This window comes from Meles meles, chromosome 2, assembly GCF_922984935.1.
Source record: "Meles meles chromosome 2, mMelMel3.1 paternal haplotype, whole genome shotgun sequence".
Taxonomy (NCBI): Eukaryota; Metazoa; Chordata; class Mammalia; order Carnivora; family Mustelidae; genus Meles; species Meles meles.
In genome coordinates, this window is record NC_060067.1 from 57,179,435 (window position 1) to 57,206,107 (window position 26,673).

The following is a 26,673-nucleotide window of genomic DNA, read 5'->3' on the forward strand; positions in this document are numbered from 1 at the left end:
GCCCAATAAATCATGTTGAAATAATTTCATAAGATTTGTTGACATTTGGCACCTTTGAAAAATCAAAGAATGGAGTCTTTTTCACTTCCCTTTCCTGGAGCCAATTTTTTCCTTTAAGTGAATGGGTTTGGAGTGGAAAATTAAAAGCAAACAAACAAACAAACAAAAACAACTGCAAACCATCTGAAAACATCAAATGTGGATGATTCACCCAGAGTAATAACCAAACGAATTGGATTAACTACTTAATTTTACCATCGACATGTAGATAAAGCTTTGAGGACTTGAGGACTGCCACTGTCCCTTTGTAAGGGACATGCTTTGTAACCTGAATGACAAAAAAAAAAAAAAAAGTGAAACTTCACAATATTCAGTGCTGGTGAAGTTGTGAGTAAAACATGTATTACTATCAGGGTCAGCTGGTCACAGCACTTGGAAGGGTGATTGCTGGTAGCTAGTTAAATAAAATATGAACGTATATGAGTATATGTATGTATATATGTATATCTGTATGTATGTATATATATACACACATATATGTATGTATGTATATATGCATATATGTATGTATATCTTTTTCCCTTTTCATCATCTACCCTTTTAGAAAGGGTTGAAAAAATAATCCCTGTGTCCCTCACCAAATGAATGTCTAAATAACCTGTGAAAGAGTTGTACTCTGGAATACGATGCAGTGTTTAAAATCAATGAATTAACCTTAGAGCTCAAAAATATATATCACTGAATGAGCAACAACAAGTTCCTTATGGATGCATTTATTATGATAGCTTCTATGTAAAACAAGACAAAAAGCACTCACAAAAAATGATATGTCTTTTCTATGGGAACATATATAGAGAGATAAGTGTATGATTTAAAAATCTAGAAGGCTACATAACATACTGATAAAAAAGGTAACCTAGGAAGGAGTGAAGGCACTGACATTGATGGGTACAGGCTGCTCACGGAAACTTTGGACTTATTAGCAATTGTATTAGTTAACCCTAGCAACCTAGACAAATAAATCTTGAAATTTCAGTGGCTTAACACAATAGAAAAAGCCCTGATGGGTCTTCCCAATATGTAGCAGCTGTCTTTCTGGTAGCAATTGAAGGACCCAAAGCTCCTCCCATCTTCTGGCTTGTCTATCCAGGAGGTTGCATGGATCCCTTACTGAGTCTGCAGCATCTGATCGTCAGAGGTGGGGAAGAGTGTGCCAGTTACACACAGAATGATTTTACTTGTCATGTCTGGACATTAAATTTTCCCTCTCGATGTCTACTTGGTTGAAAAGAATTATAACAATGGAAATATCCACTGGACATTGGTTACTGGGCATCACCCAACAGAAAGGGAGTTTAGAAAGCAAAGACTGGCTCTATGCCTAGACAAAGGTAGGAGATCTAGTAAACAGTGAGTTTCTGCAACAGTAATGTGTTAATTTTTGCATGTGTATCACTTATGTAATTTGAAAATTAATAAAAATCAAACTCAGGCATAAAAATAAAACCAGTATTGGTTGATTACAACAAACATTCTACTTTACCCCACCCTGGCTCATGTAGCTATGTGGCTTTACCTCTCTCCCTATCACATTCCTCTGCAGTAAAATGAGGGTATGGGGTATAATTATGGTTAGCCTAATTACCTTTATTAAATAATTGTTAGTATTTTGTATGATATTTTTTCCACATATGTTAAGTGCTATTCATAATCACTAATCAGGAGCTAATCAGTATCACCATGAGTTGAGTTCATTCCTACTCAAATCAGAGAAACATGCTAAGCATAGTCTTTGTTTTAATGGTATTTTTGAAATATGGAACTATGTAAGGGTACATTTTAAAATCTTCAGAAGCCCATTGGAATTAGAAAATGCTACTGGGAATCACCAGACTACACTTGAGGTCTTCGTGGCTCTAACATTCCAATTTTGTAGCTATAGGATAATGCCTTATAGAAAGCACCACTTGCATGGATATTTGTTAAAGGAATGAGTGAATCCATAAGTTGAATTTATGCAAAAGTTTATACAAAAATATATGTGGGTATGTGTGCACAAGAGAGCAAGCTTTATACTGAGTAAAAACATCATTCAATAATTGAAAATATATTAATAGATAACTTTCTAAGGGAAATTAGACCACCAATTCAGTAGTAGCTGAGAAAGCATTTGATCAAATTAAACATCCATCAGTATAAAAAAGAAGAAAATCATAAAAACAAAGATTGGAAGAATAATTTGATTTTTTTTCCATTATAAGTAATATGATCTGATCTCAAATCAGTGTATAGTACTTCCCTTAATCATTTTCAGGAGGAAAAAAAAAAAAGAAAATCTACTACTTTACTCACTGTTTAATACTTTTTCCTAGAAATTCTCTTCTAATCATTACATTAAGATGAGAAAGTAGGGGCACCTGGGTGGCTCAGTGGTTGAAGCCTCTGCCTTCATCTCAGTTCATGATCTCAGGGTCCTGGGATTGAGCTCCGCATTGGGCTCTCTGCTTGGCAGGGAGCCTGCTTCCCCCCTCTCTCTGCCTGCCTCTCTGCCTACTTGTGATCTCTCTCTCTGTCAAATAAATAAATAAAATCTTAAAAAAAAAGATGAGAAAGTAATGATATAAATATATTGGGGGAAAAAAGGGAACAAAACTATCCATATTTGGGAATGAGAGATTTCTTCACCTAGAAAACTTGCAAAATTCTTCCAAAAAACTGTTACAATTAATAAGACCATTCTAATAAGTGTGTGTGTTGCAAATAGAAATATAATGAAAAGGTTGCATTATCCATTCAGTGTAATTAAAATATTTAAGAATTATCTTAACAAGAAATGTTAGCTATTTGTATATACCAAACTATAGAATTATTTTGTGGTAGAGATATAGACTTAAGTGGATAAACATTTCATGTTCCTTTGTGGGAAGATTGGGTATTTTATTTTTTTTATTTTTTTTTCATTTTATTTATTTTTTCAGTGTAACATTATTCATTCTTTTTGCACAACACCCAGTGCTCCATGCAAAACGTGCCCTCCCCATTACCCACCACCTGTTCCCCCAACCTCCCACCCCTGACCCTTCAAAACCCTCAGGTTGCCCCAACCTCCCACCCCTGACCCTTCAAAACCCTCAGGTTGTTTTTCAGAGTCCATAGTCTCTTATGGTTCGCCTCCCCTCCCCAATGTCCATAGCCCGCTCCCCCTCTCAAGATTGGGTATTTTAAAGATGCCAACTATTTCTTAGTAAATCAAATTGAATTTAAAGTAACCTCTTTCCAACCTTGGAGTCAGGGAGAAGGGAGAATTTGACAAAATTATCATAAGGTTGGTCTTGAAAAAGAGAATATTGTTATGAAAGTGTTGAAATAAAAATATACAAAGGGCAGAAAAAATCCATCAGATGTAAACTGCATGCTGAAGTTTGGATAACTAAAAGAATAGTGTACTGTCTTGGGAAAAGTGAGACAAGTCTATGTAAAGGAGCTCATCCAGACAAGACCGTCTAAGGTACAAATATATAATATCTGGTCCAGGCAGCGGCCTAAATCAGGATGCTCCCTGATGCATGCTATTCCCTTGGCCCCCTTTGCCTGATTGATGTCTATTCATCCTTTAGTTTAGATCTGACTCTATCACATTATTGACCTTGTACCCATAGGGCATCATTAACTACAGTGTGGCCTAAAGGACGTTGACTCCTTGGCTGGACCACAGTTCCTGCCCTATGCTTTGGATAAAGGGATAAAAGAGTTCTGCCCACAATGAAAATCACACATCTGAGAGAAATACCCTGTGGTATGGCTGACAGAATCAGAACCCAATATTACCTGAATATGCCAAAATACTTGCTGAATTAAATGAGATGAAATGAGGCTTACCTGTAATTTTGTACAATTTGATCAGATGCTCCTTAAGAGCAAGATGGGGTCTACCATGGTCATCATTATTTCTCTAACATCTAACACAAGGTGGCCCACTGAAATGTTAGCCCAGTTATTAAAATGTTTGGTAGGTAGAAAATGGGAGAAAAGACACCAATTAGATTTCTAGGAGGATCACATATTTTTTATGGAGTTTTGGGATTTTGTTAGCAGGTGAATAATACATTTAAGAAAAATAGAATATAGGGTGTCTGTGTGGCTCTGTGGGTTAAGCGTCTGACTTTGGCTCATGTCATGATCTCAGTGTCCTGAGACTGAGACCTGCGAGGGTCTCCTAGCTCAGCAGCAGAGTCTGCTTGTCTGTCTCCCTCTGTCCCTTCCCCCGCTCCTGCTTGTGCACTCTCTCTCTCTCAAATAAATAAATTAAATATATTTAAAAAAAGAAAAAGAACAGAATATGTTCATCAGATCTTATCCTTGGCTAAAATTTTCCAGTGAGATCTCATTGCACTAAGAATAAATTGCAAGCCATTTGCCATGATCTGGTCCTGCCTCTTTTTTTCTGAGCTCATCTGTTATCTCATTCTCCTGACTGTGCACCTGCCACACTTTCTGATGCTATGACACACCAAGCTTATTTAACCCAAATTCATTCCTGTCCCAGGGCTTTTGCTCTTGTGCTGCTGCCTAAGCCTGGACCATTTTGTTGCCTGATCTTCACATGGCCCTGTGGAATCAGAGAGCCATCTCCATTAACATGTCCTCACTACAGCCTTCCAGGCCAGCCCGTCTAAACTAGCTTGTCCTCCCTCACCACCAAGTCTTTTCTGCTTCTTCACGTACCTGCTGTTAGGGTCCAGCCCCTAGAACAATGTCTGGCCAATAGCTGGTACCTAGTAAGCATCTATTACATGAATGAATCTTTGAAATAGTAAGAGAGGTAATCAGAGAGAAGATATTTAAATCAAATTGCTTTGGTTGAGAAAAGAAGTAAAAGGTGTTGGCATTAAAAGATATGTTAATAAAAGATTTCAAATGTCAACTTATGAAAGTAAAGTTTGCTTGACTTGCTTTCCCTTCAAAGCAAAGGAATTTGCTTTGAACCTCTATCACCCCTATTTAATTTCAAGCCGATTTATTTCCTTTGTTTTGGCTATTTATAATAGTTATTTACTATAAATGAAATCACCAGTATTGTTTAATTCATTACTAGGAGCATCTCCATTTACATGTTAGCATAATGTACTCACTGATTTCTGAATACACGTAAGTTTAATTTTAATGAATCTCTGTGTTTATTATTTATCTCAATTGTATTTCCAAATAGATTTCTGAGGTACTGCAGTCTTAGAACAACTATATGAAACTACGCAGATTCAGATAACCAATTTGTCCTTATTGCATTTACAAAAAAAGTTTTAAAAACTATAGTAATTGATGATTTTATTAGAGTTAAACTTTGCCTAATTAAAAACACAAATGTGTGGTTGTATGGTTTTCTCTTTCCAAAGAGGAGAAAAATCATTAGTTAAGTAATTGTCAAGTGTAAGTGACACTAATAATAATACATCCTCTTTTTTTTTTTTATTTGTTTATTTACAGCATAACAGTGTTCATTGTTTTGGCATCACACCCAGTGCTCCATGCAGTACGTGCCCTCCCTATTACCCACCACCTGGTTCCTCAACCTCCCACCCCCCCGCCCCTTCAAAACCCTCTGGTTGTTTTTCAGAGTCCATAGTCTCTCATGGTTCATCTCCCCTTCCAGTTTCCCTCAACTCCCTCTCCTCTCCATCTCCCCATGTCCTCCATGTTATTTGTTATGCTCCACAAATAAGTGAGACCATATGATACTTGACTCTCTCTGCTTGACTTATTTTGCTCAGCATAATCTCTTCCAGTCCCGTCCATGTTGCTACAAAAGTTGGGTATTCATCCTTTCTGATGGAGGCATAATACTCCATTGTGTATATGGACCACATCTTCCTTATCCATTTGTCTGTTGAAGGGCGTCTTGGTTCTTTCCACAGTTTGGCGACCATAGCCATTGCTGCAATAAACATAATACATCCTCTTATTCCACATTTTAATTACTGTCCTCAACCCTTTTCCTTTTTTTTTTTTTTGAAGTGAATTGTCTTGAAAGATAGAAATTACAGGCATTTAGAATAGTAAATGATCTCCCCAGATCAAAAAGTCTTAACATTAGACATTATTTTCTCACAGGCCTTGGAGAACTTCAGAGCACTTAATATCTGCACATTAGAACTGCAGTTTGGCAAAAGTATTTACACCCAACAAGCTATCAAAGGTTTAGAGACTCAAGATAAAGAGTAATTGCTACGTTGATTTGCCTATAAATGTTCAAGTATGTATGTTTCACCACAGTCTCATGAGGTTTTTGTTTTAATCTTTTCATTATCATTTTATTTGGTACTTTGATTTCTGGTTTGAACATTTTCCCATATGATTATTTCTACTGATAACCTCTTTCATGTGTACTACCCATATACATTCTTAAGAGTTTAAAAAAAGCATTTCATGATGATTAATAGAGATGAAATGCTCAAAACAACAGATGCACAGTAGTTTATATCTTCTCAATGGTTAAGAGTTCTCAGTTTGTACCAATTGGTTTCTAAATGGGGGAAAATTAGCTAGTATCTTCAAGTATCCTGTAGATATCCTAATATCCACAGTATCACTTATGAGAAAATATGTGAGTTAGATACTGCTCCCCAGAACCATCAGCCTATCAACTCCAATAGCAAAAACTTCTGGAAAATGGAGTCAAAGATTGGGAACAAAACAGAACAACACTAAAAACCTCCCAAGGAACTGGAGTTTAGAGCTTAATATCTAAATTAGCTATGAGTAAATTTTTAGCTATCTCTAAATGTTTACCTACAATGTAGAGTATTATTTAGACTTTCTTTATACACATTTCAGGCTCCTGAATAATTTAATCTGTCATTTTCTTGTCTTTTGTAAGAGTATAGATAAATTATATATGTTGTATCAAACCTCCCTATATTTCACTCATAGAAAATCTTCTTGTAGTATCATGCTCACCATATTTCTCCTTCCCATCTTTTAGAACTTTGACCTAAATGTGTAAGAAAAATGGAATTTCTTTTATAATTTACTATAGTCTTAATCTCTATACAAGAATATTTGAAGATGTAATCCTTTCTGTGGGAGTACAATGTCGATTTAGGTATATCAATATTTAAGTTATTTTTAATTCCAAGGATTAAAGTATAAATGCAAAGTGTAAGTGTAGCATATGAATATGACAGTATAAAATTTGAATAGATTCAGAATTGGTGTGCCTGATGAGTTATGGGACCACCATATCTAACTCTGAAGCATTCACTGATTTAAAGTCATGTCTATTAGGCTGTGCAGTGCAGCTGCTTGATTTACTAAATTAAAAGGACATTTTAATCTTCTCAGTGCTTCAAAAATAATAAAGATGTACATTGAAATCGGGATTCAGAAGAAACTGGCAAATAGTTCAAAAATCACAAATTTTTTTTTGAAACTATTATCACATTGTATTATAGATGCTTACATATTTGTTAACTCTCTTGTTAAAAGTAAGTGGAAGACAGGGACAAAAATCTATTTTTCTGTTTCTAGCACCTACCAAGGAGCTTTCTGCCTACTCTGAGCTCAGTGAATGTTTATAGAAGAAATCAATGAATGAGTTATAGAGTGATTTCCTCAAGCACAAGTGATTTTTTTCTTCTGGTTATTTGCCCCCTTCACTGCGCATTATCTATATACTGCTTGTCGTATGTGTGTTATATTTTGTATATACTCCCTTGTAGAACAAAAACTCTGTGGAACAATGGTGCCCAAAGACGTCCAGTACTAATCCTTGGCAACTGTGAATATGTTAATTTGGGATGGTAGATTATCTGGATTATTGGGGTGGGTCCAAAGCAATCACAAGGGTCCTAAAAAGTGGAAGGGGGTGGCAGACAAGGAAAACTCCAACCACTATTGCTGGTGGATGATGTAGGAAGGTGACATAGCCAAGGAAAGCAGCCAGCTCCTAGATCCTTGAAAAAAAAAAAGGAAACAGGTTCTCCCCTAGAGCCTTTAGAAAAGAACACAGCCCTACTGACACCTTGATTTTAGCTCAGCAAGACCCATGTCAGATTGTCAGGAACTATGAGATAATCAATAAAGGAGTTTAAGCCATTAAGTTTGTAGTAATTTGTTACAGCAGGTATAGAAGACGAATACAGCTACTGACACAAGATGTTGCACAAAAAGACTCAGCTATCTCTTATAGTTAATTTTTTCTCATCACTTCCTTTTTCTTTTACATTAGCGTTTGTTACCCCGTCCATGCTCCAGTGCAATGGGACAGCATTAATCAGGGTTCATCTCTTTGCAAATGACAGAAAGCTAACACAAACTCACTTAAGCAAAAGAAGCAGGAGGTACACGTCTCACAGAAGCAGGACCTCCAAGGGATGGAACTGGGTTTCACTCCTAAGAGGTACCAAATCAGTCCGCCAAGGCTTTCTGTCTCTCTAATCTGCTTTCCTTTCTATGCAAGTTTCTGTGTTTCTATAATACACATTTTTAGTGGCAAGACTGCCCTCTTTGTCTTTCAGGAGAGGATTCTAATTTGCCCATCTTTATAGCTTAGGAGGTTGAGAGGTGCTGTGATTGTCCATTGTTACATTAAAAACTTATAGGCTAAAAGTACAAACATTTAATTTATTTACTCATGGTTCTGCAATTTGGGCAAAACTATGGGGGACAGCTTATATCCACTTCATGTGATATCAGCCTGAGGCAGCTAATTGGAGCTTAAGGATTCACTTCCAAGATGGCCTCACTCATGCAGGTTGGTACTGGCTGTTTGCTGGTAGCTCACTGGGGTTGTCGGCCCAAAGACTCAGTTCTTCATGTGACTGCCTCAGTTGGTTGGGCTTCTCACAGTACAGCAGTCTTAGAGAAGTTGAACTTTGTACATAGTCACTGACTTCTCACCCTGGCGCAAAGTAGAAGCTTTTCTAAGCCTTTTTTTTTTCTTTTTCTCTCTCTTTTTTTTTAAGATTTTATTTATTTATTTCATAGAGACACAGTGAGAGAGGGGGCACAAACAGGGGGAGTGGGAGAGGGAGCAGGAAGCCAGGACCCTGGGATCATGACCTGAGCCCAAGGAAGATGCTCAATGATTGAGCCATCCAGGCACCCCTCTAAGCCTTTTTAAGATTTAGCCCAAAGATTTAAGATTAGCCCAAAACTGACACGAGGTCACTTGTGTCCCATTCTATTGATTAAAATGGATCAAGAGCCCAGTCCAGATTTGAGGAGAGGAGACTACATCCACAAAGGTGTGAATGCAATTGTCCTGGTTCATTGGGACCACCAGTAGCAGTCTACCACAGTGGATAATGGAGTTTTGTGAGTGATGGTCCACACAAGACGATGGGGGAAATATATTGCTTCCATAAAGAAAAGGGGCTGAACACAAACCTCAGGTATCCCTAACAATCAGTTTCAAGAGTGCTAGAAAATACTAAATGAAGCAAAGCTACATTTCCCTCTAAGTATATTTACTATATAGTTTGTACATTTTCTGGAGTTGGAGAGGTAATTAAAAATTGAGATTTAAAGTTTAGAAGTTGCAACCTTTATCCCTATTCAATTTTTTTTTTATTCTGTGAATGAAAATCATGATAATATATAGCAGATATTACTACAAAGGAATTGAAATGGTGCAGGATCCATGATGAATAAGCTATAATGTGGCTAATCCAGTGGTGTTTATTTGCAGTAACCTTTTTAATGTGACAATTCCTTGGATATTGTAGTGAAATATTTTCATCTACATTTTTATGGTTTGTATTTATTCTCCACAGCACAGATCCCCAAATGTCAAATTACTAGAGCTGTTTTATGGAAATTAGTTTTAGGTTAGACTGTTTGAAATGCATTAAATTAATTTTATCTGTTTAGCAAAGTACAATAAGGTTTTTTGCATTAACAAAGTTTTCCTTATAATTTTAGCTGTGTGTATGCTTAAAGACATGGTGGACTCAAATCACTCTTGTTTGAATTTCATATTTAGCAAATGAACATGCGCTGTTGGGGATTAAGCAGTGTTTGGAAAATGTATGTGTGAGGATTATTTAGAATGGAATTGCCAAAAATCCTGGAATATTTAATACATACTTGTTGATTGATTTTACTGCAATAAATACAAAGCAATAACAACTATATAAATTATTCAGAGACCAGTCATCCACAGCAGGATTCTTTAGAGATTACTTCAGAAAACAGTTTGGCAGGATATTCTTTTTATAGTCCCCCCCCCCCAAATCCATGTACAAAAGAGATATAGATCCATATGGAATGGATTAACATTGATTCTTTTAAAATGAAATTAAACATTTTAAAACATTCAAGTGAAGATTGTATGATCTTTCCTACTAAAGCTCTCTTTGGTAATTTATTTATCTTAAATATTATTTTTGTCTTTCAGGAGGTATTATATAGTGAATGTAAGGGATTTATTAAAAACCTTGGTTCGCTTGAGAGTGCTTTAGTACTTTGCCTCAAAATCTGCACATAGGCAAAATTCCTGATATTATGAGTTGGGATTTTCAGTTTAAGAGGATTTAAAATCTCTGCTAAAGCAAGGGCTTGTTAGGTGTTTCTAAGCATCATATATCAGAAAGACCCAGCTACTTACTGATCCTGCAAACTAAAATGGGGCAGGGCAGGACACATGGAATCAAAGAGACCAATTTAGACCAAGTAGAAGGTATCAAGTTATCTTAAAATTGGTCTTTTGTTCTAGAAAGATATCCAGCTCCAGAAGCAAATAGAATAATCAGTAATTTACATAGGTATGGACCTTTTTGTACATGCGGATTCTCAATCATTAAAGCAGTTGGAGACAGTGTTGAAAAGAGTAAATGTTTGCAGATTTGGAGTTAGAGACCCCAATTATCTGCTTATTATAAGTCATGTGACTTTGATACAGTCCTAATGACCTTTTTTTGACATAATAATCCTTTTGGTTTCCAGTTCCCCACTATCTTGAGGTTGTTCTGAAGATTCAATGAAAGAATCCCAAAATACTTAACACACTGCAAAGCATTACATTATCAAAATTTACATTATGACTACTATTACTAATAATACATGATTGGATGATTGGCTTATAAACAATTCACGGAAAAATCCGATTCAATTGGATGTGTTTTTTTTTTTTTTAAATATATTCATTTAGAGGATACTTAGGAGATTCCAAGTGGTCATTGCTTTTGCTCCTGTTATTTTTGATGTTGTGGTTGTTGTTCCTGTTAGTTTTAAAGCACCAGCCCTTACATTATTGACTTTCAATGAATACAAAATCTGTAGAGATGAATGTACAAATTTTAACTAACAGTTGGGGATTTTTATTTCACTAACTGCAACTCAGAAGGGTCACGGCTGTTTACAAAAGAAAGAAATTTACCTCTTTGTATGATTGGTTTCTTGAAATGATTTGTATCCAGTTGGAAGTCTGGCAATGGTGTGGGTTGAGTAGGACCATTGGATTCTTTTGTTAATGGTTTATTTCTCTGTGTTTCTTTCCCAGCTATTGGCAGGACCCTTATCCCTCGTTACTTTAGCACTGTGTTTGAAGGAGGGGTGACCGACCTGTATTACATCCTCAAACACTCGAAAGAGTCATACCACAACTCATCCATCACAGTGGACTGCGACCAGTGTGCTATGGTCACCCAGCATGGGAAGCCCATGTTTACCAAGGTACAGGACATACTCAGCAACATGGCTTGTGCTTCTGTGGGTATACTGAAGGACAGTAATTATGCTTTTCTTCCGGAATTTTGAGCTGATTTCTTACGTTTCAGACACTGTCAGTGCTATGAGATAACCTCTTTTGTTTGTGACATGGCTAGACGCTTGGTGAACATTATTCTAAGATGTGTGCATGTGATGCAGAACAAATATGATAGACCCGCAAAATTAAGAGACACGGGTTGCTAAATTAGAAAACAAATAATCTTCTACATCTACAAGAACATTCTCCCATTGTTGTGTGGTCAGTATTTGTGTTTTGTTTCTAAAATTAAATACTTTTTAAAGCTAAGTTCAAATGTTAATAAACAGGGGGAAAAGGGCAACTAACTACAACTCAACTAATTGCAATCTTTAAGGAGCATAAAAATATAAATGTAACTAGAGAATTCAGAGTTTAAAATTTGTTTCCCAAATTCTGAGAAGTTCTGTGGTTGGTCAGTCAGCAAGTGAGCACAGTAGAGTCAAAAGCTGGTTGTGAGAAAATGAGAAACACAGGGGAGGGCGTTGGGTGGAGGAGCGGGTAACATGATCTTTGAGGCACAATTTGAAGGATGTGAAGTGAAAGAAAATGTCTTCTGTACCTTTTACACCTATGACGCTTCCCATCCACAGACAATCGACATGGAGGAATACTCCGTCCGGGCAAAGATCTTTCTGGAACACTACAGACAATTCCTTTATGTCCTCTCCCAAGTAGCAAAATTAGTAAGAACATATATGTAGCCAGAGAATCTGACAAATGACGTTTATTTGAATGAACACTAGTTAGTGCATTGTGATGAAGACTCAGTGTGAAACTAATCTGTAATATTAATGACAGCCGCTATCTCTTTTAGTTGAAAACACACATGACAATCCTCTCTTTATAGTTGAGAACTTGAATTATCAGGGTTAATTGCAAAAGCCCAAATTACAAGACTGAAGATATGTTTGTTACTTATGCACAGTTTCGTATGCACACACATAAAAATAAAATGTTTATCATTTAAAGTATCCATTGATCTTGTTGGTGTAGCTTCATCTTCCTGGTTGCTCACGAAGATATATATAAAAAAAAAAAAGGCAAAAGAAATGGTGAAAAAATGCAAAAGCAAATCATCAAATGTCATTGATTTCATGGTATCTTAATTTTGTCAATAGACATTTTAAATGTGGGGCAAGAAGTTGGGTTTCTCTTTCTTCCTTTTTAACAGCTGAATGGAAAGGAAGGTTGCCAATCAGGCACAAAGAATATTCATTCCCACCGTATGTAGATGTCCATGCTGGGAAGAGAGTTTTGTTACATGGGAAGGAATGATCACCTGGATGATGGTTTAATCTGCCCATGTCTTACTTCATTTTGGGGATGTAAAATATTTACATAATCTTGTATCTCAGTTGGATAACACCACCTATTTCGAAAGTTAGGAAGTTAGAGACCCACAGAAAAAGTATTTCTCTGCTAGTTCATTATTCAGTTTTTATTTGTTTGTTTTGTTTTTGTCTAGGCTTAGCATTATGTTTAGGTAATCAAGAAAAACATGCCAATTCCTTATGCTTTACGGGAAAAAAGAAATCCATGAGAATTAAATAAAATGGCTATAATGAAGAAGCTACTTCCAAAGCCTAGAGCCACTGAAAATGAAAATGCATTTTTGCAGCATCCCTTTTATAAAGCATAAAATATTTTATATAAACACACTAATACAATATTTTATAATAAATTGTGTAACAATAAATAATTTTAAAATAACATGTGTAACATTTTATATACATGTAAAATGTATAATAAAAGGTAGTCCTTAATATTTTCTCAATTTCTTTCATTCCAGGCCACAACTTTTCTGTAAATGAGCATAGTCAACTGCTCTGAAGATAAAATGATATATATTCAGGATGAGTTTTAAATTTTTTTTAAAAATCTCATTCTTCTGATGAAGTGCCTTTTTTCACTCAAATCAAGAAGCTAAGGTTTCCCTTGGTTGCAGTTTTTCCTCACCCAGGAATGCTTCCCTCTCAGATGACCATGGGGAAGACCAGAACAACCTCCTCCTGATCAGATCTTTCACCCCAAACTTTAGTTATTTAGGTCACCTCTCCCTCTACTCCATGGCAGTACATCTCCCAACTCTTGTAATGAGTATTTCCGTACTGTGATGAAAAATATCACTTTCTGGGAAATGCAGCTTAGCTATGTGGACTTAGTCCAGATGCTAATTATGCACATTTATTTTTAGAAAATTCTAAAGCATTCATTTTTTTCTTTTTACTTTTTTTTTCTCTCCCCCCCTTGATGATTATTATACTACCCAAAGAATCCTTCCAATTTTTCTTTTGTTCTTATATTAATTAAAAATAACCCATCTTCGTGTAATAAAATAATGTGAGTATTTAGTGTAAAACAGTGAGCTAATAACCTTTCAGTAGCACAAAGAAAAATGTAGTCTGGAAGTTGCTGCTTTATTTTTAAAGGGGAGCCCCACTGTACATGGAATTACTTTAGCACATTATGTACAGACACATCACATTGTTCTAATTTAGACTATCAATACACTCTAATTCCCCAAATAGCGTTTGACCCAGTGGTTCTGAGTTGCTTTTATGAAAATTTGGTCAACTGGTGAATCAAATATCAGCCGCAGTCCTAATCAACGGTAATACTTAATATTCCTCAGGAGTATAGTGCACATTTTGCAATTTCCTGATCCTAGGAACACTATAGATTATGGATAAATATGTAATTAGAGTTTTAAAACACACATTATGAAGCCTTTCTTTTCTGCATTCAATTTTGAATCAAATTGAAAACAAGGTTTAATAATCTGAAGAGCAATCACCAAGGTTTTCAGAATCCAAGACCCTTGAATTATATTTGAGGGTGTGAATACTGACAGATGCTGAGAGGAGCCTCCCTGGGGTACACATCAGGCTACTTTTAGATTTTACAAACTAATGTCATAGTTACAGCCATTACCAAACACCCTTATCACTCTGTGAACATGGCTCTATGTTTTCTCTGATCTCAATTATTTATTACACAATTATTTATGACTATAGGAAAGTACCCTGGAAGTGCCTCAGCCACTTTCCCTATATGAATGCTCATTCATGTCTTTGACATCCTTCCTATCTTAGCCTATCTGCAACATTATAGTCCAGGATTTATCCATTTCTACCCTTATCCCAACTCCAGTTGGATTAGTGTAATATCAATGATCATATTGCTTTCATATATGTATACATATGCATTTACATATGCAGCATTTCCACATAAAATACAATGAGCTTTATGCAAATGTTAATTTGAAAGCAGTATTTCATGCATAAACACCAAGAAAACTAAGTAAACACTTCTACCTAAAAAGCACATTTTCTTTCATAACAGGTCTATGAAAATCATTTGTATTCTGCAACAGCATGGTCAACATTGCTTTACAATTAGTCAAGGAAAGAAAAGGGTTAAAAAGCTACCGGTTAGTTTGAGAAATGTTCTTTTTTAGTTCTCTTGTTCCTGGCCTAGTCTCAAGCTAGCACGTGATCAGCTGAATGCCTGCCAGCCTCTTTCTTGTTGATCCTCCGGAGACCATCTGTGCTGGGGGCATTGATTAGAGTGTGTCTGCTGGGATTACATCTTTTCTGTTGCCATGCCAACTAATCAGCTGATTTTGGTTACCACAGAAACAAAATGTCAGAGCTCACAGTACGGTAACATGAATTCAGCACAACAGAAAATGTTTTCTTAATTGGGGACCCTTTTGATTTTGGATTCCAAGTGAAAGGCAGCTTTAAAAAAAAGGGCCAACTTTAGATAAAAGCTACATTAATTGTATTGATTAAGAGGAATGCACAGAATTTCTCTGAGAAGAGAAAATATTAATTCTCCTTTATAAACTATGTCTTTTTTTTTACTATTTCCAGACAAGAAATATATATATATATATAAAATATATATATATTCCCCCCCCTTAGGCGCCTCTATTCCATTTGCTGATTTTTGCATGTTGAATAAATCACAAGGCCTTTAGTTTCCTTTAACTTCCATGATGGGGGCAGGAAGCAGGGAGGCCAAATAGGGCTTGGGAGAAGGCCATGGGTAAAAAAAAACTACCTTGAGGAAGAATAAGAGTGACCGAATTCTCCTCTGTTCTTCCATTCAAGGAAGTCATTTAATTTTCACAGCCAACTCGGATTCAATTTTAAGGATTTCTCTCTTGCACGTGATATGTTCTGGATAAGGCTGATTTCTTGGTTTGGGCTTACAAAGGAGGAGCCCAAGGCTTGTTGCAGTTTGCCCTTTTGTAGGCCCATGACAGTTCCAAGCAAGAAGTGTCCTCAACTGGTTTGCTCTGTCACGGTAAACAGAGAATACAATTTAACCTGACTTTACAGATCCTCCAGCTGAGTACCTCGTCAGAAGGACTCCATCTATGCCTTCTTACTATGGAATTCTATTCTAGTAGAACCTCCATCTGTCTTGGGTTTGTGGTTCATAAACACAAAACAAATAGATTAGATAAGAAAAAAGCATGACATTTAACTGGGCTAATATTTATTTAAACATCTAATAATCCCCCTTCTTTAAAAAGAAAAAGAAAGGGTTATAGCATCCAAATATCCTTGTCCTTTACTGTCAAGACATTTCAACTGTCACTGGATGACTGCAGTCATCTCCCTTTTGTGAAAGCTTTCACTGTAGGTGGCTTCTGTCATACTAACTCCCTGGGGGGAATTGTGTAACTTAATCTCCATGCAACCCCTTTGAAAACCTTGGTGAATTAATTCCAATGCTAAGGATGTCCTAGAGGAGTGGTTTATTCTAGAAAGTCTTCCCCCATTTCCAAGTGCACAACACTCATGGCTAAAATGCCAGGAAGGAAGCTCTGAAGACCACTCAATTGAAGAGGTTTAGGACAAGGTGTCTAAATGCCTAAAATTACCCATGGATTCTGCTAGTGGAGTCTGAGCTGGAGGTCTTCACCCAATTATCAATAATTATCCTACAGTGCTTCTGAGACCTCTGAAAAAAAGAAAATGGTGGACATCAATAGCATCTTTTTTAAGTAGTGCCCTTGTAACACATGTTACTAACACTCCTTATACTGGTATTTGGCTTGTTCAAAGAAAATATTACTGGGGCACCTGGGTGGCTCAGTCAATTAAGCATCAGACTCTTGATTTTGGCTCAGGTCATAATCTTAGGGTCTTGCCATTGAGCCCCCCACTGGGCTCCATGCTGGGCATGGAACCTGCTTAAGATTCAATCAACTCCTTCTCTGTCCCTCCCCCTCTTCCACTCACACATTTCCTCTCTCTCTAAAAAAATTTTTTTAATTAAAAAAAATCATTTAAAAAATAATAAAGAAAATACTACATTAAATTAGAATAAATAGAACACACACAGCCCACTGCCTAGGACATAGTTGCAACTCAATAAATGGTGACCTTCTGCATTAAATTCCCAAAGAAAGAAGTGGTTATTAATATCTCAAAAAAGTTGAAATAAATTGTTAATTATCTTCATGGACTATAGTTTTAGAAATGAGCATACCCTCCTAGTGAGTTAATTGTTATTTATGATTTTTAAAACTTGTGTAGTGCATTGATTTCCAAAATTGTGCATATTTGCTTTTAGCATAGGAAACATTTCTCCAAAAAACTCGATCAGAAGTCCAATACCTTGAAAGGATGAAACTGAAGCTGCACTGGTTGAATCGAGAAAATGGGTGGAGATCACATGGTCTATATAAGAGGCCAAACTTCCCAGCAGAGCCCCTGAGACACCTCCTTGGATCCCTGCATCTCAGAGAGCACATTATGATGACCACTAGTGCCTGGGTTCTGCATTTTTGGGTTGCATTCTATTAATCTTTAGAGCTATCATTTGCTGCCATCCTACTACGTGCCATGTATAATACCAGGCAATCTACACATACAATATCATTCATATATTTACCCAGCAACCCTACAGAAGGTTAGTACTAACCTCATTTTACAGATGAGGAAACAGGAACTTAGGGAACTTATTTGGTTTTCTCGAAGTTCCAAAATAAGTAAAAATTAGAGTTAAGGTGTGCATCTAGTACTTTATCGATGTCAAAGACTCTGTCTACTCCAAAGCAAACATGAACTGAATGATTGGTTGTAACTATTTAAATTGGACCAATATGCTCCCACTACTTCCTATTTTTTAGTTGAAATAGGATCCGTGGTGTCCGATTCCCTAACATTTTCTCTGATTTCAAAGTCATTAATGGTGAAATAAAATAGGTAAATTAAATAGAAACTACATGCTAAAAATGACCTGAATATTAAAAGAAGAAAAAAATGATCACCCTGTCAAGGAAGAGAGCCTCATAAATTCTGTTTCTTTAATAATACATATTTTTCTTAGAAAGATACCACCCCTTCCCCCAAAGCTTGGCCTTTTATACAAGCAAAATTTGTCACTGCTGATAGGATGTGACTGAAGGAAGATACTCTAAGCATGCCTCTATTTCTCACATGCCGATAACTGATCCCAGCTGCCTTGGGTTACGCATTGCTCCCCCAGAATTTGTCCCTGAAAATGAAAACTTCCTCTGTTTGGATAACCTTGTAGTAAGTCCCACTTAAGCATGAATTATTTTATTAGGTACTTTACCCCAGAGTAGGGCTACCACGATTAGAACAAGTTTTCAAGCTCCGATGATAGAAGGATGATGAAAACAGAGATAAGGAGGCGGGAGAGTATGATTTTTGCAAGAACACACTGTGTGCCAGGAGTTTTTGACATAATGCTGCAGTATTATAGGTTTTGTTCCCATATTTGCAAATGAGGAAACAGAGACTCATGGAGTTTTGGCAGCAATCAGTCAAGTTACTAGTGGCTCATGGTGGGTAAGCAGCTGTCTTGTCTTTTGAACCCGTGGATCCAGGAGCTCACACTTGTCTCAGTATGCTGTGCATAAAGCACTGGTATCACATCCTTGCCAAGATCCAGACTGTCCGAGGACAGTCAGGGAGACCACGCTGAGCAGCTGACGTGTGAGTTACAAAAATGTGGCATTGACAAAGTGCACAGCAAATGAGTATGTTGTTTGTCGCTTCTAGGTGTGTACAGAAGGCAGACTGATCTTGGAGTTCACCTTTGATGACCTCATGAGAATAAAAACATGGCACTTTACCATTAGACAATACAGAGAGTTAGTCCCAAGGAGCATTCTAGCCATGCATGTAAGTAATTTCAGCACTCCTTTACTCTCTTTCCTTCCCCCCTCCCCACCTCATTTACTCAAGGAGGAAAAATACAATTCTCTCTCTCTGAAAGAACACCAACAGTCTTCACATGTTGGGTAATGAACTCTCAGTTTGAGTTTTCCCTCAACTATTTTACTCTACAGGCCCCCTTTCCCCTCTTTGTTTTTGAGTTTGGTGCATTGTGATATATATATATATATATATAGATATATATATATATAGATATATATCAATATATATATATATATTATTATTTTAAACTCCAAACTGAGGTTACCTCAATAAACAGTTTGTACTTCTCTTAATTTCCACTGAATCATTATCAAGTATTGCTCTGTCTGGGCTATTAAACCTTTTATGTATAACAGGGGAAGGAAATAAAACAAGAAGTAAGGTAGGGAAAACAAGTTTCCAGTTTTGATTTGAACCATCTGACAAGAAGTGGGGCTCAGGTAGCTCAGATCTGTGCGTACAGCATTTCTAACCATAGTTTTGGGATGAAGCGAGCAGTCTGGGGTTTGCTCTGTTTCACTTGACCACAAATCACGTCACATTTATTGAGCACCAACTAGGTGCCTGGCCAAATCTGATGCCAATCTGGAGATATGTTTCAGAGGTAAGACTTGGTGAGAACTAGCTGAGTGCAGTCCCTGAAGAAGGCGTCAAAGGCATTGACTTAAATAAATCCCTCTTCCATAATGCATGATGCAGCAGTTTCTGTGAAAAAGCTTTGGAGCAAAATCAGACTTAATGAGCCTGATTTTTAAGACCCTGTACAATCAAAAGAGACTACAATAAGAGTAGCTAGTATTTACTAGGTGTTTGCTATGCCAGGTCTTGTGCTAAGCATATGTACATATTCTATTTAACCCTCCCAGTAACCCAGAGAGGTGTAGAATCATTATCCCTGCTTTAGAAGTGAGAAAACCAAGACTCGGGCTTGATATGTTGCTCCATGTTTCTCAGCATGAAAGTGGCAGATCAAGATTTCAACTCAGCTGGTACAGACTCCAAAACCCAGGCTGATGAGCCATCTGTTTCCAGACTATCCAATTCCACTTTGTCTCCCCAGATTTTTTCCTCGACCCTCTCTTCCCGATTGGTTAAACCCAATCTCTCCCCTTCCCATTGACCTTGTGCTTCCTGCTGTGGCACCCCACTCCCCTGCTCCAATCTTTCTGCCTATTCATACCCTCAAGTTCTTCTCCATTTTGAAAGCCCAGTACACATCCTCTAATCCCATTGAAGGAGCCCAGAGGAGTCACTCTGAGTGTTCTCAAAAGAGACCAAAAGGCAGCAGAAGGTAGTGGCCGGGAGCCTGGACCCTAGAATGAGATCCCATATGTGCGTATTCCTCTTCCTGTGACCTTGGGCAAGTGACATGGCATCTCTGTGCTTCCAGTTCTTCATCTATAAAATGGGTATAGTAATAGAGTCTGCCTCAGAGGACTGGTTTGAAGATTAAGAGTTAATGCACATAAAGAACAGAAAACAGTGCCTGGCACATAGTAGGTCCTCTTCAAGTAGTGGTGACTGGCTTTTAGCAGCTTTGGCACCAGTAATATCCTTCCTTTCATTTATTATTATATCCTGTCTTCTGTCTGCAAATTTTATGCGTATGATGTTTGTGACAACTACCTGATGACTATCTATAGAACCAGCTCTTTCTGGCACATGGAAGGGCTTCCATAAATACTGGCTCTGTGTCCACAGAGAACCCCCTTCTCAGAAACTGATGTGAGAAGTCTCTTTTCTCTGACTTTCTGGTTTTTGTTGAAATGCACAAAGCCAACTGGTTGCATGACTATGAGAAAAACTAAGTACAGGAAAGAATGAATTAAAGTGTTAGAGGAACTTGTGTAGTCTCATGACTACAGGCATGAAGACAAAAGGATATTTATTGAGTCTCTCTCTGTTTAGCTCTAGTTTTTGTCTGCCAGTGACGAAGGAAAGACAAATAGAAAGAAGAGTGTCAACCAAGAGACTAATCTCACATGAAACCCAGAAAGAAATTTCATTTTTTTTGTAGCCCACCAGAACATTTGGGGTAGCCCATGGAACATTTGGGGTTATCCATGGAACATTACATCCCTCTTTTAAATGTGGCAGATATTTTGGAAAAGGTGTTGCTTACCCTTGCAGTACTATAGGATGAAAATTGTTGAGACCATCTATTTCAGACACAGCTTAATGGGGAAGAAATTTAGAATTCTTATATATATATATACATATATATACACACACACACACACACACACACATACACACACACATATATATGTATATGTACATATATATATGAAATTTTAAATATACATATAAAATTTCATACAAGTGGTAAAGTTTTCGGATATAGATATAGTCTTGGACTCCAAGCTGTCAAACACAACACTATCACAACTGAAAACAAAGGCCAGTCCTAAAGCCTGGCTCTACCAAATCCAGAGATGGATCCTGCCTTCTCTGCTGAGTGCTAGAGACTTGGCAGTGTCCTGACAGAGCTTAATAACCCTCCTTCTGAAGACATGGAGGCCTCTCACAGAGGAAGTAAGGTGGTTTCTCCCAAGGACTAAAAGCATGCCTGATTCATTTTGGCTCTACCTGGCAACCGATCTTGCATCATTGATCCAAAAATGTCCTTGAGCCATTATATGCAAGCGTCTTCAAAATGTAAATTAAATTATCTCCAGCAACCTCCCCTCTGAGACAAACTGACAGTGTTGAGATTGCATTCTTTAGCAACTGTAGCCCAGCTTGAGACTTTCTTGGCACCATCTTACAGAGATAAAATATATGTTTTTTTCTTGTTTAGGCACAAGATCCTCAGGTCCTGGATCAGCTGTCCAAAAACATCACTAGGATGGGACTAACAAATTTCACCCTCAACTACCTCAGGGTAAGACCAATGGGATGATTACATTTCCTGGTGAATTTGAAAAGTGCTTTAGAGGTTTATATGTATCTTGAACCAAGAAGTAAAAATGAGGTAATAGAGCACAATACATGTGTCTTACACCACAGTGTGTGTGTGTTTGTGTGTGTGTTTTCAATGGAGGACGGGGTTTAATTAACAAAGCAGGAAACCTAGACTTCGTCAAAGTTGAATTTCCTCTCTCTGTTTGTATGACTCTTGGAGTTAATTATTCAAAGGCCAGCGATGTCTGCTCATACAATGTTTTGGCACTCTGCCCCTCTTGGTTGTCTCAAGTTTCTGATGTACGATTGTGTTCACTGCTTCTGTGTCTCCACCCAGGGAGTGTCCTTGAGTAGACTCAGTGTGCCCTCCAGAGAGTGTCCCCTGAAGTTCAGCTCAATGGTGGAACACAGATATTTCTAAGTCTTCTAAGGGACTCTCTTTGTAACATGGAACAGATTTTCTGGGTTGGATATAAAGTCAGTTTTGATCTTTAAAAATTAAGAGTTAGGCAAAATTCTCTGCCTACATAGTAACTATGGCTTCTGTATTTGGTCTAAAACAGAAACACCTGTCACTCCGGTTTGTGGTGTAGAATTGCAGTCATCATGTTGCAGGTAGAGGATATGGTTTCCTTCATAAAGCAAGCATTGTCCTCCAGACTGTACAAGAAGTCAGTGGGTGCGCTCCACATTCCTTTGCCTCTCCAAAGCTCCCTCTTTGTCCTTGTGCTGCCACTTCTCCAGCCCCCTACCTATCATGGAGTTTATGCTCTTGTTTCTTGATCCCTAAGCGCTGTGTCGGTCTGTGAATTTTGCTTTGTGTTCCTAACGCTCTGTAACCAGTCATTTTGTGTATGTCTAAATGCTGAAGTACTTTGGCTGGACTTTCTCTTTAGTGAATTAAGAATGATTTGAACAAAGTCTTCTAAGTAACGCACTCATGGCAATGTGCCACGTCCTAGGCTAGAGAATGGAGATTCAAAGACAAAAGTCATGGTATCTGCCATCAAGAAACCCACTCCTATGAGGGCCAGACCCATACAGAGAACATTATAAACAAAATGGTATATAATCCTGGTTGAAATTTTCAAGTGGAATTATAGGAGTACAGAATGGAGACCTCTCGGAAGAATACACCAGAGAAGCTTTATGGAAGACATTATGCCTAACTTGAGTGTGAAAGAATGAATAAAGGTAAAGCCAGAAAGGACATTCACATTAGAGGGAAAAGAAGGGGCCTGGATTACGAGATGGAATTCCAAGCCGGTGAATGATGCTGGGACATGGAGTGAGAAGCCAGGAGAGGCGGGAGGGGAAGTAACTTATGAACCAGGTCTTGGGACAGCTGGCTGGCTGGGCTACCAGGCCAGGAGCTTCTGAAAAGATTAAATATGAGCATGGTAGTATCCCCCTCCTGAGAAGAGGGAAAAAAGCTGTTTCCTATCCAGCCTAGATGCCCTACGTCCAAATACAGGCACAGCAAGAGCTGAAGTCAGCTTTGCTCCTGCCACCCTCTACTTTGCCCCATCACCGCCCCCATTTTGGCAGCCCTGAACCAGGTTGCTCTCTAGTAATGGTCCTATGGTTCCCACTCAGAGGGAAACCAGAGACTGCCCAGGAGGGTGGGTAGACAGGCAGGGTAGTTAGAGCTAGGTTCTTCCATACGCCCAGGTTCTACCTTTAGAGGGGCCCCCATGGCACCATTGGTGTAGTGGGAGTGGGTAGCGAGGCCTGGGAAAGTGGAGGTCTGTGGCATGCTCTAGCCACAGAAATTCAGAAGGCTGCCCTCCACTGCTAGGCATTTCATCTTGTTAGAGACTGTGAGTGGTTCTTTTAAACCATCTGAAGATGCCTCTCTTCAGGCAGATAAAGATGTTTCATACTGTGTGTCCTCAGCTGACCCCACATTGGAATCTGGAACTTTGGATTCTACCCTAGACTTGGTCACTCACCCTCTGGTGAAATCTGGACAGATTCACGATTATATCTTTTAGCTGCATTTAACACAGATCAATAAAGGCTAAATTTCCTTCCTCCCCTTTCCCTAGCTCTTCTTCTTATCATCGTCAGTTAAATGATGACTTTTACCTTGGGGTCAACAAGGCCCACCTGGCTCCCACGTTCTAAAATTTTCTGCTTTTAACCCACAAAAACTGAGAAGATCATACTTGCAAAGAGGGGGAAGAGGCAGGGATTGGCACAAACTCCCTCTCCAAACAGCAACAGGAGGAAGACATGTGTGGGTTTGCGCAATATGGAATCGTGTTTCAAAGGCTACCACTTAAATGTAGCTCTTATGCATGTCCTGACTTCATTAGCCTTCACAATGGCCCCTGTGCAATAGCACCATTTGTGTGAGAGAACCGGGCATAGAGAGTGCAAGTAAGTAAACTCAGTCACCCAGCCTTCTACCACGGAATGGCTGGGCTGGGACTTGAACTCGGGCAGTGTGGCTCTAGAATCCATGAGCTTCATGAAGATATCTGCTACCTTTCTAGGAGGAAGGGAGAACAATGATATTGACAGAAATTGGACTATGTCTCCTGCCTTGACAGGGGAGTCTGCATCATCTCTCACTGGGGCCTTAATCCATTTTGCCAAACTAATGACAGCTCCCTGTAGTGTTTCATGTGCAAATTGAGTGGGACAATACATGTAAACAGCTTAGCACAAGGTCTGCGGACAGAAAGCACCCAGTTAGTGTTCACTGGCATGACTGATTGAGCACCCACTATGTGTCCATCATTGTTGTTCATACTGGAACCATGGAGAGCAACATGGCATCTGGCCCTCTTCTCTTGCTCTGGGTCCACTCAACACCCTTTTACTTCCTCTGCTCATGTATCCTGCCTCAGCAGCTGCTTGCCCTTCCTGGTTCCATTCCTTCCTTTCTTCACTGCCTCCATCACTTATTCATCAGGACTCTTTCATCGAGCCCACTCTGTCTTCCTGACCTTGTGCCAGGTGTGGGACCTTCATCGTGGAGAAGATGTGGCCCTTTCCAGGGCTGGGGGAGGCCAGCGAAGTGTGGTCAGCCACAGTTCCAGTGAGATGTGGTGACAAGGAAGGGCCTACAGGGCTCTGTGGGAGGCCAGGAGGCGTCCCCTGGTCTCTGGATAGAAGGCACCCCTCCTAGAAATAACTATGGGTAGTTGTGAGCCACTTGGCAAGTCAAGGCTGAACAGAGCCTCACACTCAGTTCCCAAAACCATACACATGGGCATTTCCATGATGAGAACTGGCCTGGTTAGTGGTTACTAAGAATGAAAAACAAAGTTTTTTTAGATTAGAACTGGGATCAAAGATTTCCTTAGTGCTCTTACCAATCGATATTCATAAGACAGCTGAGCAATCGCCCAGTGCATTCATTTATAAAACTGCTTTAAAATCTGGAGCTGGGGGGGCGCCTGGGTGGCTCAGTGGGTTAAAGTCTCTGCCTTCGGCTTGAGTCGTGATCCCAGGGTCCTGGGATCGAGCCCCATGTCGGGCTCTCTGCTCAGCGGGGAGCCTGTTTCCCCTCCTCTCTCTCTGCTTGCCTCTCTGCCTACTTGTGATCTCTCTCTGTCAAATAAATAAATAAAATCTTTAAGAAAAAAAATAATAAAATCTGGAGCTGGGTGCCTGGGTGGCTGAGTTGGTTAGGTGACTGCCTTTGGCTCAGGTCACGATCTTTGAGTCCTGGAATTGAGCCCTGCATCAGGCTCCCTGCTTAGCCGGGAGCCTGCTTCTCCCTCTGATCCTCCCTCCTTATGTTCTCTCTCTGTCTCATTCTACCTCTCTCTCAAATAAATAAATAAAATCTTAAACAAAACGAAACAAAAACCTGGAACTTTTCCATCCCTCTGAGGAGCCAGGCCTTTGCCTCCAGCCTCAGCGGGTTATTTGAGGTATCGTTTAAATAGTTAACGAGGAGCTTCAAAACTATGCCCAGATCAGAAAAAGAGGTCAGACACATGTGTTGACAAATATTAATCCAAGGCCTTCTAAATAGCGGAAGAGTTTTCTTTAAATCAATGCATCCTGCTTTGGAAAGGAGGGCTAGAGATTTTAAATGCTCCACATCTGAAATTTCAATATGCTGTGTCTTTCATGTAACAAAGTTAAGCAGTACAGAAAGTAAGCAATTTCAGTCATCTAGCTTCGCCCAAACAAGTTCTCCCGCTACCGTGAAATTCCAAATCCTTCTAGCGGAGGTCTGCAGTCGGGAGCTCTGCAGAGCTCACGGGGGTGGCTCCTCGCTTGAGGAAGGAGCAAGTGAAACACGATGGATGCCTTCGGAGCTTGCGAATGCCGGTGATGGCTCCGTACTCGGACGTTCGCCTGGCAGCACTTTGGAAGGGACTCTGGTGACCTGATGCTTTGGAAGTGACAACAGAACAGATGCTGTCATTTGATTTGAGTTGTCAAATTGCCTGCCATTGCCTCCTGTCTCCTCCCAGCATAATAAGGCTGGAGGTGCTCTGTGCTGAGAGGTGTGGCGGCGGCTGGCTCTTTGGTCCCAGTGGAGCAGCAGCTGGCTGTCGCCGAGCAGGGATGGGGCTCTGATGAGGTGTGGTCCCACTTCCTGCCTCATGGACCTCTGGCAGACCAGGGCTGGCTGGTTGAGTGTCCCCGTGGTAGTTGTCCAAGCTGGGGCTGGGGACAGGCCTGCTGGGGGAGGGGGTCATTGTCTTGTGGCTATCAGGCCCTCCCGGAAACTGGGTGAGACATTTCACAAAACGTGTCCACCGACTCCTAGGGAGGAAGGTTGTTTCCCAGGATAGGGTGATGGCACCCTTCAGTCAGTGCATTCTAGGGAGGAAACTAGAGACCTGGGAA

At 39.0% G+C, this 26,673-nt stretch overlaps 1 protein-coding gene across 10 annotated transcripts in view; it reads left to right on the forward strand.

Annotated features, from left to right (window-relative positions):
- LDB2 (LIM domain binding 2) overlaps nt 1-26,673 on the forward strand; it is a 375,542-nt gene that overhangs the window by 276,258 nt on the left and 72,611 nt on the right. For all 10 annotated transcript variants that reach the window (XM_045998065.1, XM_045998063.1, XM_045998062.1 and 7 more), the window contains exons 3-5: nt 11,498-11,670; nt 18,793-18,915; nt 21,752-21,835. In XM_045998065.1, the coding sequence (XP_045854021.1) occupies nt 11,498-11,670; nt 18,793-18,915; nt 21,752-21,835 (380 nt within the window). The remainder of the gene's footprint in view (nt 1-11,497; nt 11,671-18,792; nt 18,916-21,751; nt 21,836-26,673) is intronic.